General features: G+C 59.3%; 5 protein-coding genes across 5 annotated transcripts; 3 read left to right on the plus strand and 2 right to left on the minus strand.

Moving 5' to 3' along the window:
* Positions 1-831: 831 nt before the first annotated feature.
* Positions 832-3575, plus strand: TRAVEDRAFT_154843 (amp dependent CoA ligase). The gene is made up of 16 exons (XM_008045550.1): positions 832-1063; positions 1118-1172; positions 1226-1240; positions 1294-1320; positions 1376-1394; positions 1462-1491; positions 1568-1877; positions 1935-2061; positions 2121-2135; positions 2188-2234; positions 2292-2371; positions 2428-2591; positions 2655-2856; positions 2912-3005; positions 3062-3277; positions 3347-3575. Exons 1-16 carry the CDS (start codon positions 899-901, stop codon positions 3512-3514), a joined length of 1734 nt encoding a protein of 577 aa, XP_008043741.1. The 5' UTR covers positions 832-898; the 3' UTR covers positions 3515-3575.
* Positions 3576-4613: 1038 nt separating this feature from the next.
* TRAVEDRAFT_23749 (acyl-CoA dehydrogenase NM domain-like protein) lies at positions 4614-6675 on the plus strand (the record flags this gene model as incomplete). Its single annotated transcript, XM_008045134.1, has 7 exons — positions 4614-4740; positions 4800-4998; positions 5054-5173; positions 5229-5378; positions 5432-5954; positions 6010-6064; positions 6119-6675. The coding sequence occupies 7 exons, from the start codon at positions 4614-4616 to the stop codon at positions 6673-6675; spliced, it is 1731 nt and encodes a 576-aa protein (XP_008043325.1).
* Positions 6676-6902: 227 nt separating this feature from the next.
* Positions 6903-9002, minus strand: TRAVEDRAFT_154849 (uncharacterized protein). Its single transcript, XM_008045551.1, has 10 exons — positions 8884-9002; positions 8693-8829; positions 8420-8626; positions 8317-8368; positions 8203-8256; positions 7867-8137; positions 7757-7810; positions 7391-7693; positions 7145-7318; positions 6903-7094 (listed from the first exon to the last, which is right to left on the minus strand). Exons 2-10 carry the CDS (start codon positions 8809-8811, stop codon positions 7006-7008), a joined length of 1323 nt encoding a protein of 440 aa, XP_008043742.1. The 5' UTR covers positions 8812-8829; positions 8884-9002; the 3' UTR covers positions 6903-7005.
* Positions 9003-10627: 1625 nt separating this feature from the next.
* On the minus strand, positions 10628-12811 carry TRAVEDRAFT_154853 (delta-12 fatty acid desaturase protein). Its single transcript, XM_008045552.1, has 11 exons — positions 12467-12811; positions 12402-12409; positions 12059-12344; positions 11979-11991; positions 11886-11928; positions 11655-11824; positions 11571-11589; positions 11430-11513; positions 11291-11368; positions 11210-11219; positions 10628-11147 (listed from the first exon to the last, which is right to left on the minus strand). Exons 1-11 carry the CDS (start codon positions 12780-12782, stop codon positions 10906-10908), a joined length of 1269 nt encoding a protein of 422 aa, XP_008043743.1. The 5' UTR covers positions 12783-12811; the 3' UTR covers positions 10628-10905.
* A 2245-nt stretch (positions 12812-15056) lies between these two features.
* Positions 15057-17250, plus strand: TRAVEDRAFT_154857 (cytochrome P450). Its single transcript, XM_008045553.1, has 10 exons — positions 15057-15255; positions 15317-15449; positions 15500-15688; positions 15749-15900; positions 15959-16074; positions 16129-16251; positions 16314-16503; positions 16562-16640; positions 16693-16953; positions 17012-17250. The coding sequence occupies exons 1-10, from the start codon at positions 15066-15068 to the stop codon at positions 17097-17099; spliced, it is 1521 nt and encodes a 506-aa protein (XP_008043744.1). The 5' UTR covers positions 15057-15065; the 3' UTR covers positions 17100-17250.
* The last annotated feature ends 103 nt before the right edge of the window (positions 17251-17353 follow it).

The following is a 17353-nucleotide window of genomic DNA, read 5'->3' on the forward strand; positions in this document are numbered from 1 at the left end:
ACATCGATTGACCGAGGTGGTCCTCCCATCGACACGGTAAACGTATACCAGGGCGCGCCGCAGTTCGTCACAACTTCGTCGGCCGATTTACGACGCTCTGCCAAGAATTCCGGCGTTCCTCTCGTGCGCATGGAAACACACGCACTCAAAGACTCCACCTCTTCTGCATAACCCCCGTGACGGACACTACGCGATGAATTCAAGAGGCGTTGCGGTGGGCGATGCTGTTCAGCACGGGACGAACGGGCAGGCACGATTTCGGTTTGGCGCGATCGGCCGAGTCTAATGAGGGCGCAGTGCTCGATCGACACTCGATCGGTGCTTGCTCTGTTCTACCGCGGGGATTCGCATCCGGCCTTGTTCCACAACTGCTACAAGAGCGTCCGCGGGGCCCACTTCCTCGACGTCCTTATTACACTCTCGTATGGCGTCGGCCGTTGCGGTAGCATGAACGGCTTTCACTCACTGTCAGTTGCCGGACCGGGGAGTTCGGATCCGGAGAGCCGCCCTCGGTTAAGGTGACGATGCACACGATGTCCTGGAGCCACCGTGAGCTGTTGGTCGTCTTCGAGCACGACGCGGGCTGCGCACTGCAACGCCGACGAGATGATCAGGCGTGCATGATGTTCTGTATACGCACTAGCGCACTAGCGAGAGTGCTTTTGTGGGCGGAGCGGCGTCCAGGGGTCGCGCCGCGGGGTCATGTGCGCGACGATGATTGGCACAGAAAAGTATGCGTCCCGACGGAACGTCTGCACCCTGACATTACGTTACGCGCCGTATATATGCAGCCGTCCCACACTCGCGTCCCCCGTCTCGCACTCACCCGCCCCCCTCACCGACCCCGACACGACGACGGTCAAGACACGCTTGACACAAGATCCGACGAGACGGAGACATGGCCGAGATACACGCAGATGGCGGGCCGCTTCCCCCGATTCCCGATGACCTCACCATCCCCCAATTCCTGCTTGATTCGCATCACCCCGCACGTCCTGTTTTGAAGAAGCCACAGCCATGGTTGATCGAGGAAGCAACTGGGCGGGAAGTTGGCTCTGACGAGGTGTGTAATGAACCATTCAGGGTGGGTACACCTTGGGCTGAAGTTGGCGCGTAGTTGCGCGCCAGGACATTCGGACTTGCGAACGCGCTGAAACTACGCTGGAATATCAGTGAGTCCATTGCATATCTGGGAAGATTACTCCTCACGTTCTGCGTGATATAGACGAGGATGATGTCGGTACGTAACATCGCAACGCCCCTATGCTTGAATTATCTCAAGCATCTCGGCAGTCTGCATATTCGGACAGAACCATATAGGTGTGTGTCGGTTCTGCTTTGAGATGAATCAGCAAACTGAGTCGGAACGTCCCAGATTACCCTGTCGCCATCTGGTTCGTACTCTGCGGATCCATGTGCGCCGGAACCTCAGCGCCGTTCGCGTTGCTCATGACACTGTAGGGCCGTCCACAGATTAGGGGCTGTCGTAACGTAAGGACTCCGTGCGAGTAGCGTCCGCGTCAAAGCATCGTTTATAAACGTGTGGCTGACATATTGGTCCCTCCAGAGGCGCAAACCCCGCGTACACAGCGGACGAGCTCCTATATCAGCTCACAGCAACGAAAGCCCGAGTACTCATCGCGCACCCGGGCTCACTGTCCGTCGCGCTAGAAGCAGCACGTGGCGCAGGCATACCCACAGAACGGGTCGTCGTGTTCGACGCAATACCCGGGGCGAGCAACACGACAGTACACGAGTTGATTGCGGAAGGTCTTGACCACACGCAGCAGTTTTTCGAGCGGAAACTCCAGCCGGGTGAAGGGAAGCGGAAGCTCGCGTTCCTCAGCTTTAGCAGTGGGACTACGGGCAGGCCAAAGGTGCGCATCTTCCTGATACATGTGTAGTCGAAGCGCATGCCTGACGGTTTGTATCAGGCTGTTATGATCCCTCATTACGCTGTATTGGCGAATGTGATCCAGTTGGCGCATTGGACGAAAGCGAAGGACGAAAGCAGGCCTCTTGATCTGCAGAGGCATAAGCCTGGTAGCAGAAATCTTGCCGGTTAGTAGCTTCATGCTAGGCACTTACTTGCACGTAGCTGATGATCAAGAATCGACTAGTCCTCCCATTCTACCGTGAGTGCCGAGCTCCAAGTGTGAAGACACAAGGACTCACCTGAAGGTCCAGATATCTACGGCCTCGTGGTTGTGCTTCACTTCAACTGTTTCATTGGAGTAAGCCCTCATAAGTGCATCTTCCGCATCCTCTGGCCTGACCGCCCCCCCCCATAGACAACGCTCGTCGTCGTGCAGAAGTTCAACTTCGAGCAATTCCTAGACAGTATCCAACGATATCGCATTACGAACCTCTGGTCTGTCCCTGCCTCTCCCTCACCAGTGCTCCCAGTCTAACATTCAATCACGCTAGCCTCGTCCCCCCAATGATCGTGCTACTGTGCAAGCACCCCGCGGTAGCCAAGTACGACCTCAGCTCGCTGCGCATGCTCATGAGCGGCGCGGCGCCGCTCACCGCCGAGCTTATGACGCAGCTCATGGCGCGTCTTCCTAACTGCTGGATCGGCCAGGCGTACGGTAAGCCTCGAGCACACTTACGTCGTATGTGATCACCGACGCTGACATGCGTGGAACATGCAGGGATGACGGAGACGTGCACGGCGGTGACCTTCCCCCAGGTCGACCAGCCCACGGGCACGCTAGGCAGTGGAGGGTTCCTCCTGCCGGGGTGCACGGCGCGCGTGGTAAAGCCTGATGGGTCTCTCGCGGCGCTTGGCGAAGCTGGGGAGCTTGTCGTGACTAGCCCGAGTGTGGCGATTGGGTACATGAACAATGCCCAGGCGTAAGTCGAACGCCTAGATAGACGTATGAAGCGAGCTGACATCTGTGCGATGTAGGACCGCGGAAACGTTCAAGGACGGCTGGGTCTCCACAGGGGACGAAGTGTACTTCAACGAACGCAAAGAGATCTTCGTCGTCGACCGCATCAAGGTGCGTTTCCTCTTCTTCGCGCTAGCTTCTTCGACCCCTCGCTAACCTCCACGCAGGAGTTGATCAAGGTGCGCGGGTACCAGGTACCCCCCGCGGAGCTAGAGGGCCATCTCCTCGGCCACCCAGACGTCGGAGACGTGTGCGTCGTCGGCATCCCGGACGAGTACAGCGGCGAGCTCCCGCTCGCGTTCATCGTGCCCAGCGCGGACGCGCAGGCGCGCATGGACGCGGGCCCGCGCGGCCAGGACGACGTGCGTAAGGCCATTCTCAAGGTATGCCCTCTCCCTCGCTCTCATTTCCCCTGTGTGTTGCCGAGACGGATGCTGATGCTCGATGGGCAGCACGTCGCAGACCACAAGACGAGCTACAAGCACCTGGTGGGCTTGGAGTTCATCGACGTGATCCCGAAGAATCCGAGCGGGAAGCTGCTCCGGCGGTTCCTGCGCGACCGCGCGAAGGAGCTGCGCGCGAGCGGGAAGCTCGTGCTCAACGTCCGCGCGAAGCTGTGAGGTCTGGGGATGAGATTTATTGCTGTATGAATGTATACAATCTAAGCTCTGAGGGTGGTTGGGCAAGATGATACGACGCGCCGTCCCGACGCCTCGCAGCCGTTCTCATAAAGAAGGAACAAGTCGACGTTGAAGTGTCGATGAAGTGCTAACGAGACAAGTACCAATTGCTTAGTTTTCGGATAAGCAGCCGATTAATGAGCATTGTTAGACCCTCTGAGCCGGCCCTAAACTAACTCTCATTGAGATTAAGATTTGATGTCACTCCATTCGACTACTATCATTCACACCTCCATGGTGGACAACATACTCGACCAATAGCTGAGCTTCGCACGCGAAACCTTTGTGAATAAAAGGCAAGCTACTTGGGTACGCAGCGCCTCGTGAGGCCCATGGAGGGGAATGCGATGCATATTACTGCCAGTAGTCGCGTGCGTGTGGGGCCGGTTACTCTGGTATCATACCCGGGCCTCTCCATCTCCTCTGTGACCGAGTACTACGATATCTCCGTGGTAGACTGAAGATGATCAAAAATATCAGAGCTGTACATACCAGTTTGGCACGGTGAGTTCAGTACTAACTTGAATGTAGAGTGTAGATCTAGAATACTCACTTGTTCTTCACCCAGCTGACTGGCAAGGACAGCTCTGGGTCGGAACTCTCAATTTACATCCTCCTTGAGCACTATCTTCGCGTCTGGAACCCTCAATCGCTGGAATGCACGTCCGCGGGCGCCATGTCATGAGCGGTCCGCCTCAGAGGGTCATTTCTATTCCAGCAGTCACTCACCTGATAAACAGGCGTATTCGGCAATACTTGCTGAGAAAAATTCTATCCCTCGCGGCACCTGAGCCGGGAGAAGCGGGTGCGTGGAATACGTGCACTGTGCGCGTGCGTCTGCTGCCGTGCCCTTCCATCGCCGGGCGGCTGCGTCGCGGACTTCTCGACCCCAATCAGAAGGATGCTGTGAGGCGATACTACCGTCACTCCATACGCCGTACAAGGTGACCATGGGCTGTTCCGGCGTGAGCGCGATTCTATCACAGGCCTCACCTATAATGAGGCTGAGCCTGGCCATATTCCTCCCGCCCGTATCACCATGTCTGCCTTTCCGACGGTGGACCTTGCTAGCGCTCCGCTGTTTGCCCCCGTCTCGGAGCAGCTGACCGTTGCAGAGCGCATTAACCTGTCCCACGAGCGTGCGAAAGCCATCGGGCTGCGCTATGGTGCGTACTGACCACATACATTCATTCTGTACTAGAGCTGACAACATACGTACGTGTAGCACTCACAATCGAGGATGTCCTCCAACCGTCGAAGAAGTTCTGGGACATGTACATGGACTACATCGTGACCCATGACGGCGGGGCGGTCGCGCTCTTCAGCATCCAGCTCAACCTCATGGCCGGTACACTCGCGCCCTTCGTACAAAAGCGCCCAGAGCTGCGGCCACTCTTGGAAGACGTCCTCGCTTTCCGCGTCTCGTAGGTGGTTTTTCTGTATTTCGCTCATAGGCGGGTAGCTGACCATAGCCTATAGCGCTCAGTTCATGTTGACGGAACTGGGCCACGGCCTTGACGCGGCGAACATCGAAACTACTGCGACTATGCAGGACGATGGAAGCTTCGATCTGCACACGCCCAACGCTAATGCTGCGAAGTGGGTGCTTGGCTTTGCTGTGGCGTGATTAAATTGTATCTAAATGTCATCACAGGTTCATGCCTCCGACACTTCCTTTTGGCGGCGTCCCCAGGGTAGCAATCGTAATGGCAAGACTGATCCACCGAGGCAAATTCAAGGGTCTGCGGCCATTCATCGTCTCTCTGAACGACGGCAAAGAGATGTGCAAAGGCATCACCGCCCAGTTAGTAATTACCCTCCTTCCCACTACCACCCCATACTAACGCGCCTCTCCAGAGAACTGCCGACGCGGACAGGCTCGAAAGCAATCGGCCATGCGCTCACCTACTTCGATCACGTCCCACTCCCGCGCGAAGCGCTCCTCGGCGAGCTCGATCCGAAGCTGCACCCGCGCGAGTACTTCCTGCGCATGCTCTGGCGCGTCGGCATCGGCTCGCTCAGCCTGACCGCCGTCGTCGCCCCAGGGCTCAAGATGGCCGCGTACATCGGCGCGCGCTACAGCCTGCGGCGCACGGTCGACAGCGGCGCGCGCGGCGTGCGCGTCCCGATCATGTCGTTCCGCACGCAGCAGCTGCCAATCCTGCACGCGCTCGCGCAGGGATTCGTGCTCGAGGCGTTCTTCCGGCGCGCGGCGGGGTGGCTGACGGACACCCCGTTGGAGAATATCAACCTGAGGAACGCGATTTGCGCGATCGTGAAGGCGACGATGATTGGGCATTGGCGGAGGACGGGAGTTACGATCGTGGACCGGTGCGGCGCGCAGGGCATGTTTGACTTTAACATGCTCTTCCCCATGGAGGTATGAATTTCAGCCTTCTCGTTCGATGACATTCGCTCACATCGAGCATTCGTAGACTGAACTCCGCGGAGTGGCCATTGCCGAGGGGGACGTGCTCGCTCTATGCCTTCGTAAGTCGTCTCCATTATTCCTATCTTCACTTCCCATGAGCGCATACGTCGCAGGCCTCGCCCCAGAGCTGCTCCTCGGCCGATACAGCATCCCCGCCCCCGAAGAACCCACCTCCCGCCTCGCCCAGCACGAGCACAAGCTCGGAGCCGAGCTCAAAGCCATCATCGCCACCGCCTCCACTTCCACCTCCACCCCTGCCTCCGCACACCGCTCCGAGCTCGCAAACCAGCTCCTCCTCCCGCGCTGCCTGCCCTACGTCGAGGCCATCGGTCACCGCATGGCCCTCGAGGCGGCATCCCCCACTGTCCCCGCGCCCCTGCTGCAACTGTACGAGGCGGGCGTCGTCGGAGCTGACCTCGCGGCGTACGTCGAGTGGGGGCTCGTCGCGTCAAGGGCGGCATGGGCGAAGGAGGAGGCGCGCGCGGTGAGCGCGGTGTATGCGAGGCTGGAGGAGTTTCTGGAGGCGACGGGGGCGGGACCGTATGCACGGGCGGCGTGTGTGTCGGAGGAGGCATGGGGGGCGTATGTGGAGACACTGCCGGTGTATGGCGGGGAGGCGGAGGTCGATTGGAGGAGGGGCGTTGAGGGGTGGGCAAAGGCGCGGCTTTGAGATGCCAGGGATGGGATTCCCTTGCGTTTGGTGCTGCGTTTGGTGGACTCCGTTACACGCCATCCATGTACCAGTACCGTGTTCTGCGTCGATTGTACACATCGTTCCTCTAGTACGGCTGTTAGTGAACATCATATTTGCACACAACGTTGCCGTTCAGCGTACATATGACTGTTTCTACCTGACACCCTCTCGCACGCAATCGCTCTTTCCTCAGTTCACTACTGGTCAAGTTGGTATCCTACAATAAAAACGCAATATCCAGAGTCCACCCGGTACATAACATGGCGGTATCTATACAACACTCGTAATCCCCAAGCATGACGCGCCCTAACTCGACGTCTCCTCTGTCTGCTCGTGCTTCTCCACATAGTCCACGATCGTCTTCCCCCTCCGATCGCGGTAAAACACCATATCGCCTACCGCACGTCAGTCTTGTTACTCTTCAGAAACACAGCAAAAGACGCACCATCATCGTCGACAAACTGGCAGAAATTGTAGTTATCCCACAGCGCGCGGAACGCCGGCTTTGACGAGCGGCGGTAGTACGGGCCCAGCGCGCGCGCGAGGTGCGCCGTCGCCTCTTCGCCGCTGTACCACGGCATGCGCGGGAAGAAGTGGTGCACGACGTGGTAGTGTGCGACTGTCCATCCGTTCTCGCGTCAGCATTCAAGTTCTCGTCCCACTCACCCCTCACTGAAAAAGAGATACGCACCGTCGTGGAGAAAGAAGCGCCCCATCCACCCCAAAAAGTCGCGATCGACCGTCGCCGCCGCCCCGCGCGCGAAGCTCCACGCCGCACTCCTATAATGCGGCAGAGCGGGGTCCGTGTGGTGCAGGTACGTGATCATCACGAACCAGTGCGTCACGGCGACCCACGGCACGCCGTACAGCGCCGCGACGCGCAGCGCCCCATAGCGGGAGCAGGCGAAGTAGAGGAGCGTGCCGGCGAGGATGAGCCCGAGATTGGAGAGGAGGACGGCGGGGCGCTGGGAGGGGTCGAAGATGATTGAGTTCGCTATAGGGAGAAGGGGCAGGGGATGTCAGTCCGCTGTGTGTGTGTGCGTAAGGGGGGACGTACGGTCAAAATGGTTCGTCCACTTCGGATAGTGTTTCTGGCCCGACACGTTCCACACTACACATCTCATCAGCACCGTCCCGCACCATCTCAAAGCACTCGCGCGAACTCACGCAGGTACGCCTCGAACGCGAACAGCTGCTGCCTCACGAGCTCGAACAGCGTGTACGCCGGCGTGTCCCCAAAGTACTCGTCCCAGTCGATCTCGCCCTCTTTGTGCTCCGCGCTCGTCTCCCCACTGGCGCGAGGAGGGGGGATGCCGAGGTCGGCGCGCGTGCGCGGGACGTACACCTCGTCGCGCTCGAGCGACGCGTGGTTGCTGTGGTGCCGGTGGTGCCCGTACTTCCAGCTGAAGTACGGCGTCCAGAGCAGGCTGTGCAGCGTCTGTCCGTGCCCGCGCGCGTCAGCCCCGGTCACTTAGGCTGTCCAAAGGGAAAAGGGGGACGCACGAAGCCGATGACGTTGCAGAGCGTAGCGTTGGGGGAGAACGCGCCGTGGCCGCACTGCACAATACGGAGTGTCAACGATATTCAGAGTGGAAAAAGGGAGGGACGGGGGCGCACTTCGTGCCCAATGACCCAGATCCCCGTGAACACGAGGCCCTGGAACCACCAACTATTCCTCGTCAGCACCAAGCCACGTACATATAGCCACCTAAATACACACTAGGTGAGCCAGCACGCGCAGCGCAGCACCAGACTCGATATTGGGCCGAGCGCGAGCGCGGGGTGCGCACAGAGCCAGTCTATGCGGAGCGCCAGCGCGAAGAGCGCGGCAGCGAGGGCGAGGTCGCGCGCGGCGTACGCGAGGGCTTTCGCAGTGTTGCGCTCGAAGAGGTGTGAGGGAATCTGGTCTCGGACCTCTTTAAGCGACCTGCAGTCGTTGTCAAATTCGTTAGTCATTGTTTCCATACATGGGCATGTCAAGCTGAGGGCCTACCACGGTGGCGGGACGAGAGGCGGGAGAGGCTCTTCCACCGGCACTGGTCGCGTTGTGAGTATTCGGGCTCGGGTCTCTGCGCGTGTGCTTGTGGATGTCATGGTCGCGGTGGACGACATGGCGCTAAACAGATCTAGCTATGGGGTGAGATGTTTCACAGAGGGCCGTGGGGGACCTAGTGCGCGCCCTACTCGTAGAAGCTATAAGCCGGAGCGGAAGGACAAGGCCCCCGTTTAAACGCGGACCACAGTCGATGGTATCAGATGGGCCGGCCTGTCCTTCCCTTCTCTGCACAGTATGATGATAGTCTCGCACTGTGTGACACATCAGTATGTTTGCGGTGTGCTCAGCGGCGGTCCCCCCTCCACGCACATTTTTACCCAAGGCGGGTTGTGTAGTAACCCGGCTGGCCAGAAGGCACCGCCTCCGAAGTACGCTTGCACACGGCCCGTCTTCCTCTTCTGCGGAGGGCGGGATGAGGTGATATGTGGACAGCGAACAGGACGTCAACGGGCAGCCCGCGCGCACATGTTCGGCGGCTACGCTCGAGCCGGAGCCCTGCAGCAGTGCGACTCCGAGCGCTGCGCTGCGGGCGGCGATGATTCAGATGGTGTTCTAGCGCGAAGTCTGCGGGATCAGCCGCCGCTCGGAGTCAAAGCATGCACGGTGCATCTTGGCAGGCGCGCGTGTGCTGTACATGACCCCAGACTCGCCCGGGGTTGATAGACGTTATAATTGTTACTGAATGGCGTCGTCGCGGTGGGCCCACCGCCCTGCATAGAGTTGGTGATGCGGAAGCCGTGAACTGTTTGAGGACCCGGGGGTGTACTGGCCAGTGAGGTAAACCCTGCGACAAGAACAGCGGTATCCGGGGTCTTCCAGCCGAATTATCCCTCTCCTGCACCCTGCAAAGGGTTGATATCGATGCAGAAGCTACGAACTGTTTTCAAAAGACCCGCGGGAGGCGCATCGATGGTGCACCGTGAGGTAAACCTCGCAACACGAACAAGGAAGACTGCCAAGAATACGATGGCCACCCGCGCGCGTCGCCGTGAGAGCACCCGTCCCAGAACATCGCGGGCCCGCTGTGAGAGCGGCCCCGCGGTGGACAAGGACTCGGAGTCGGAGCAACCTGTGCCGTCACCGATGGAACCGGGACGAGGTGTGTCGCGGCCACGCATGCAGTGGATCGGTCGGGTGACCAGGCCCGTAAAGCATGTTGTGGGCGAGGCGCGGGGCACGGCACAAGATGGAAGGTGGAATAAGATGGAAGGCAAGCAGAGACGCGTGCCCCTGGGTTTGCCCTGGTTAGTGCTTGGCTTCTGTCGCGGCTTCGGCTTCGGTGAACCTTGTAGTGCATCCAATGACTGTCAATGTTCGTACGGTGCCGGTGGAGTATCTGCTGCAGCTGCAGAAGATCGGATGGTCTGCACGAAGAGTCGAAGACGAAGGACCGGACGGGGCCGAAGCGAGGTGTGGGCTCACTGACGGTCGGAGCCATATCGCCTTCCTTAGGGGGTACAAGATCCTCAGAAGAGCGTCCTATGAGAGAAGTCCAGACGGGAGCTGTACATTGAATATCTTCGTGGTCGTCGGAGGGGACAGCACGCAGAGCCGGAGTGAATGAGTGAGTGGAAATAGGCGCGCATTCTCTCTTTCAGCGGCACCGCCTCAGCTTCGTGGCGCTCGCAGCGTCCCACCACCACGCGACGCGACGAAGGGAGCATTATGTCTGTCAAACGGGTGCTTTGGCTCTCCTTGTCTGGTGCGCATGTGGGGGTCAAATCAGGGAGCCCTGCGAACCCCAGTGATTATTTTCATCCAATCGTCGGATATAACTACGCACATATTTGCCACCGCCAGGACGTCTATGATACACAAAGTTGATAACGCCGGCAACACCCCCGCCGCACAAAAATAATACGGCAACAGAGACCCATACACAATCGTCGAATATAACCACATATTTGTCACCACGACCAGTACGTCTATGATACACAAAGTCGATAACGCAGGCAGCAGCCTCGCACGCGAATAATCTTATGACAAGAGAGACACATTCACCGGTGTCCGCACACCGCACTGTCCAATCAGCGCCCCAGCGCTGTAGTAGCCCCGACGTGCGAGCTCTGAAGCCCATCAAAGGCATAGGCACAGGCAAAAAGGTATCGTGCCCAAGCTCCTCTTCTCCCCGAAAAAACTGAGGCCGAAGTCTAGTCACCCCCATCCGCGTCCACCCGTGCACCCTCCAAGGTAGCCTCAACCGCGGCCTTCGGGTCAACGACGCGCTGCGCACTCCCGCTCGCGTCCTTGTAGAACACGACCGCGCCCTCCTCCTCGACGAACAGGCAATGCACGAACGAGCGCCACAGCGCGCGCAGCACCCCCGTCGAGTCGTAGTTGTACGCGTCCCCCAGCAGCGGCCGGATTGCTGTGTGTGCTAGTGGCAGGTTGTCTGCACGCGTTCTGTGTTAGCCTCGGGTATGTAGGGAAAGTGGGGGAGGGGTGGGGGCTTACAGAAGGGTATCTGCAGAAAGGTTTCAAGGTCAGCGGGGAAAGGGAGGGGGAGGGGGAGGGGGAGGGGGAGGAGGGGCGTACCGTTGCGAAGAGGTGGTGCGTGGTGTGGTAGTGGTTCACACCCAGGAAGATGTACTTCCCGACCCACCCGAGGAACGGCTGCATACGAGTGTAGATATATGAGCGAGGGCAGATGACCACGGGGAAGAGGAGCGCGAACCCGGTCGATGGTGGACAGCGCGCCGCGCGTGCGGCTCCACGCGTTGCTGCGGTAGAACGGCACCGTCGGGCACGAATGCTGCAACTATACATCCCCCCACATGTCAGCGTGATCCCCCTCCGTGTACAGCGTCGCACGTACGAATGTCATCGCCATCACCCTTCGCGCCCAAGAAACAAGCGCGTCAGCTATACAGCGCAAGTGAACCCCGTTACGAGGACGTACCAGTGGTTCGTGACGAGGAACGGCGCGACATAGAACTTGGCGACGAACGCCCAGGACGTATACCGCGCGAGGAGGGACAGCGCGGCGATCATGGAGAGGATTGCCGCGTTCGAGACGTGCACCGCTGCGTACTCGTCCTGCGTGAACAGCCCCGAGTATGGGTTCCAGTGCTGCGATGCGGGTTGTATGAGCATGGTATACGCGTAAACGGGCTGGAGGGATGGGACGTACGTTTGCGCCTTTCGGGTAGCGTTTCGAGCCCATTGTGTTCCATCTAGTCCGCGTTCAGTATCGCAGAACATCCAACGAGAGCGATTAACGCACGTCAAGTAAGTATCTGCATTCAAATTCGCGTAAGCGCACAGCACTTTCAACACACCAGAGCCCAGCCAAAAGACACTCACGCAGCCCCAAAAACTGCATGACCGCAAACCGACACAGCCGGAACACCGGCGTCTCCTCAAACGCCTCGCGGTAGTCGCTCTTCGTCGCCTCCGCGGGCGGCGGCAGCCCGTACGACGAGCGCAGGTGCGGCACGTACACCTCCTCCGTGTCGAGATTCCCCGCGGTCTTGTGGTGCCGGATGTGCGTGAGCCGCCACGAGAAGTACGGGAGGAAGATGAGGGTGTGGCACGCGAGCCCTATTGTGTGGTTCAGCCATTTGAGCGGCGAGAGGTTGTCGTGGTCGGCCTAAGGGGGGGTGTCAGTAACGCATTGTGTATACACATGGCCCGAACTTGGACGAACTTCATGACCTGTGTATACTGGTCAGCCTTCGGACATTTGAAAAGGTGTACGCGCTCGCAGCTCACCGACGGACCACAACCCCGCCCACGCAATCCCCTGCGCGTTCCAATAAACAACCCAGAGCGCCCACCTCAGCACATTTCCCCACATTCGCGACAACGCAAGCCATGCAACAAACGTGTCAATGTGCCAGCCAAACACCCCCAGCAGCACCGTCGCAGCAAAAACGGGCGCGATGCCCGTGAGCGCGCGCCGCGTGCTCCGGTGGAACGCCTCGTTCGGGATCGCGCGCCGCAGGGCCCGCAGGTCGACGTCGGGCGGCGTGAACGCGGTGTGCGTGCGCGCGGTGTACTCTGCGCCGTCGGTCAGGAGGGCGTCCATGATGTTCGCCGGGTGCAGATGGTAGAGTCAAAGTAAAGGAAAGGGATCGACCCGAGGGGAGACGGGGCGAGGAGTACTATGACCCGCGGCACGCACAGCATGCAGACGCGCAATGTGCCGTATCCCATATTCAGCACACGTACAGCTGTGCTCAGACCGGGGTCGCAGCAGCGAAGCTTCCTTCCCCGCGGCACTAGAGCTTGGGTCCGCGCGGAGGGTATCGGCGTCGCCCCGCCCGGTAAGCTTTCCATTGCACACCGGGTGCACGGGCGTTGCGCCGGGAAGCAAAGAACCGATCTTGGTCAGGGTGGTCAGGCGGAACTATGCGCGCGCGAAGAGAACCGCTTGGTATCAGATGCGACACGCGGTCCGATGCTGAGCGTGGGCGACGTGCAGATGCAGTGGGTACTTGCAGTGCTCTGCTCCGACGCACCATCGCGGGGAAGGGGCCCAAGACGGCGACCCGGGGTTCCGGGGTCCTCCCTCCCTGGCAGATTACGTTGTGTGCGCGGGCTTTGTTGCCGATCGCAGTCGGCGGGATGTCGTATAGGGCTGTACAGCCATCCGGGTGTAATAGGCGTTCGTGGAGCATCGCTGTCGTGTTGTCGGCTCGCCGAGTTTGCGAAAAATCGTGACGTTTCGGCTAGTGCTAGCAGACTAGTGGCACAGCACTCGGCTTGACGAGTAGGTTTGCCCGTCTTCACGTAACGTGGCGTCGGGAGGAGGCTCAGGCCGCACGGGCCCATGTACGATGGCGCACAGGCCGTACGGAGCATCTGCCTGTGCTATCACCCACAGAAGATCAGACTTGCGGATTGGCTGTGAGAGAGAGAAGCACAAATGGCCTACCGTCCAATAATAAGCCGCCCCCGGGGCACGACCGGCCATCTGCTCTCGCACGCACACCAATTTCAGGTGAGGCAGCTGCTGCAAAGGTGCAGAACCCCTGATTTGGCGACCTCAGGCCGTCCCGCATTTTCGCACCGCGGACGCCGTTCGTCGCCTGATCCTCACCTTCGCGCGATTACCTGACAGTTGCCATCGCAGAGCAGAGAACAGGGCCCTTCTCCCGCATGCGATGCGTGGGTGGTTCCCGATGCTATGGCCATCAACAGGGGGCCTGCTGAGGATTCGGGGCCTTTTTCTGTCGCTGCGAGGCGTTAGTCCTCGATTGGGTATAGCGCGCGCCACGATGGTTGCGAAAGGCTTACTTTGGCATGTGGTAGCCAGGATCCAGATGCATTTCATGTGAAGCGTACTCCAACAATCGCATACCACTTTACCATGGTGCAATGAAGTAGAAAAATTGAGTTATCGTACACAGAAGAGCGATATTGATGTCGTGGTACGAGGATGAGTACCAAACCTAGTTAAGCGCGCGATACTGAACGCCTCGGCAAGCCCCGGCATCGAAGCGCTCGCGTTCTACCACAGTGTCACGGTGGGCCGTTTGCTTTCTCTCTCTCTCTCCACCAAAGAACTCAATATGGCGACATAAAGACTCAGGCTCTGGTTGGATACTTCTCTGAGGCGCTCGCTTGCCTAACGTATGATCTAGCCTTGAAGCTCGTGATACCTCAGGCCTATTGAGGTCCAGCGTACGAGTCAGCGGAAAGAAAATAGCACAAACAGTCATCGGTGCGTTTAAAACAAACAAAAGCCGTGTCATAGTATTCTCAAAGCATCCGGGTGAGACCGTACCGCACGTAATCGCCGTGGGTGCTCTCCGGCAAAGCTAGGGACGTGCCAGTTCGTGGTGGTGAGATGACACCGCGCGACTGGTAATACTTCGAGCGATCGGCTGGCACGTCGGGTGTACTCCATGCCGTTCCTGCACCCTCGTACATGCGAATATCCATGTCTGACAGGTGGGTGGGAACATACAATGGGCTGTGATGATGCCCGCACAGCCAAGGGAGCGCCCATGTGGTTGGATGTGCAATTGTACGGGAGTACGTATTCCTTCCGTGCCCTACAGCTGGAACATGGACAACATGTCCGGAATCAACTCCATGGCCAGTCCTTGTGGTCGAATAATCGGGGCCGACGGAAAGCGCAGGGGTCACCTGCGGAGAAACTCTATCAGCTTCTTGTTCGCCGCTCGCTGCGGCGACCTGGCGGCGACTCCGAGTCGCACACCTTCCCCCTGACCCGGTGCGACAGAGGCAGAGGCACTGACTCGCGCCCCACCCAATCCGGCTATCCACATTCCGCGGCCCTCACGCGGCTCTCCTTTACCCTCAGAGTTGCCTCTCATCCATCGAGCCCGTCCAAGTCGCGAGCATGGAGTGGCACACTGTGGACATCGCCGCGCTCGTCTCATTCGTCGTCATCCTCACGCTCGCCGTCCGGCGCGCGCTTTCGCAGAATGCATTCCCCCCAGGTCCGAAGCCCGTCCCCCTCTTCGGGAACCTCTTCCAGCTTTCGCAGCAGCAGGAGTGGCTGCAGTTCACAAGCTGGGGTCAGATATACGGTCCGTATCGTAGTATCCTATATCCTCGCGCGTGTGTACGCTGAGCTCGCGTTCGATGCAGGGGATGTCGTGACTATGCGCATATTCAACAAGCCAATTATCCTCCTCAACTCCGCGCAGGCCATCGTCGACCTCTTTGAAGCGCGCTCCGCCATCTACTCAAACAGACCTCACCTGACCATGGCCGCCGACCTGTACGCGTGTCTCTCCATGAGCGTGGCTATAGTTCTCACGCGGCGCGCAGGATGGGCTGGGGCGAGACAGTCGTACTCATGCCGTACAACGAACGGTTCAAGAACTACCGGCGCCTCCTCAAAGTCGGCCTAAACACGCAGGTTACGCGCGAGTACTGGCCGCTCATGGAGAAGGAGATCGCGCGCGAGCTCGTCTGGCTGCTGGACACCCCCGATGCCTACGTGCAGCACTTCCGGAGGTACGACGCGTTCGCGCGTGCGCTTCAACCCATCGCTGACCGTGTGGCTGTGGCATGTAGGACCGCAGGGACTGTCGCGCTGAAGATCGCGTACGGGTACCAGAACGAGAACAACGAGTTCAAGCAGATCGTTAAGGACACGGAGGACGCGCTGCGCATGTTCGCGATTGCCGCGCTCCCCGGCGTCTTTCTCGTTGACACACTGCCATTCCGTGCGTTCCTCGCACTGCTTGCCATTCTGCAGCGGGTGACCCTCTGACGCGTCAACAGTGCGCTTCCTTCCACCGTGGTTCCCTGGGGCGGGCTTCAGGAAGCTGGGTATGCGCACGCAGAAGCTCATCAAGGCCATGATCGACACGCCCTTTGGTATGGTCAAACGCCAAGTGGTGTGTCTGCCTCTCCTCACGAAGTGTTCAAAGCTTAAGCTTCATTTCATGTAGGACGCGGGTACCGCGCCACGCTCGTTCACCTCAGACTTATTGAACGAGCCCCCAGAAGAGCGCAGCACAGACGAAGATATCAAGTGGGTCGCCGCGGGGCTCTACGCCGGCCAGTCGGACACCGTGCGTACCCCGCCCTCACTCCCAGTCCACACTTCCGTACCTGACCGCGACCTTGTACACAGACCGTCGCGGCACTCTCCACGTTCTTGCTCTGCATGATGCTCTTCCCAGATGTCCAGAGGAAGGCTCAGTGGGAGATCGATGCGGTCGTTGGGGGCGACCGCCTCCCGCGCATCGAGGACCGCGACCAGCTGCCGTATGTCGGCGCGGTCCTCAAAGAGGTCCTCCGCTGGCGTCCCGTCGTGCCCATGGGTATGTCCCGTCCCTACTTCCCTGTCGCTCGACTGCTGACGCGCAGGCACAATGGCAGTCTCGCACTCCGTGACGCAGGACGACGTGTACCGCAACTGGCATATCCCTGCGGGCACCGCGCTCGTCGCGAACATCTGGTACGCCTCTCTCTCCTCTCTCTCTACCCCTCATCGACTGACCGCTGCACAGGGCGGCGCTGCACGACCCCACCCGATACAACGACCCAGGCACCTTCCGCCCCGAGCGCTTCTTGCCGCCCGAGAACGCCCCAGACAGCGCGGGCTTCGCGTTCGGATTCGGGCGGCGCGCGTGTCCGGGAGAGGCCGTGGCGCACGCGTCGCTGTTCTGCACGCTCGCGAGCATTCTGGCTGTGTTCGACGTCGCGATGCCCGTTGGGGAGGACGGGGAGCCGGTGAGGCCGAAGATGCTGTGGTCGTCCGGGGTGACCAGGTGAGTGATGCCAGTGGAAGGAAAGAGTGAACAGGGTGAGGGCTGACGGTGTCCGTAGCCACCCGGCGCCGTTTCAGGTGAAGATCACGGCGCGCTCGCCCACAACAGTTGAGCTTATCAACAGGGCGCGGGATGATGTGCAGTGAGGGAGACTGTTGAGGGATGTTGTATCCGTGCTGCATGTTTCAGCGTTGCTCCTGCGGCATATACCTTGGACTCAGTACATACTGTTCTGAAGATTTGACTGCTCTGTTGTATTGTACAAATCGTGTCTCATACATTGTATGTATTTTCCGGACTGACTGAGTTGGACACAGTAAAGCAGCCAGCCTGATTTATGTAGTATGATGCCAAGCTCAAGTTTGGCCTCGTGAGTCGTAACGAAGAGGCAACAAGCTTA

This window comes from Trametes versicolor (assembly GCF_000271585.1).
Source record: "Trametes versicolor FP-101664 SS1 unplaced genomic scaffold TRAVEscaffold_12, whole genome shotgun sequence".
Taxonomy (NCBI): domain Eukaryota; kingdom Fungi; phylum Basidiomycota; class Agaricomycetes; order Polyporales; family Polyporaceae; genus Trametes; species Trametes versicolor.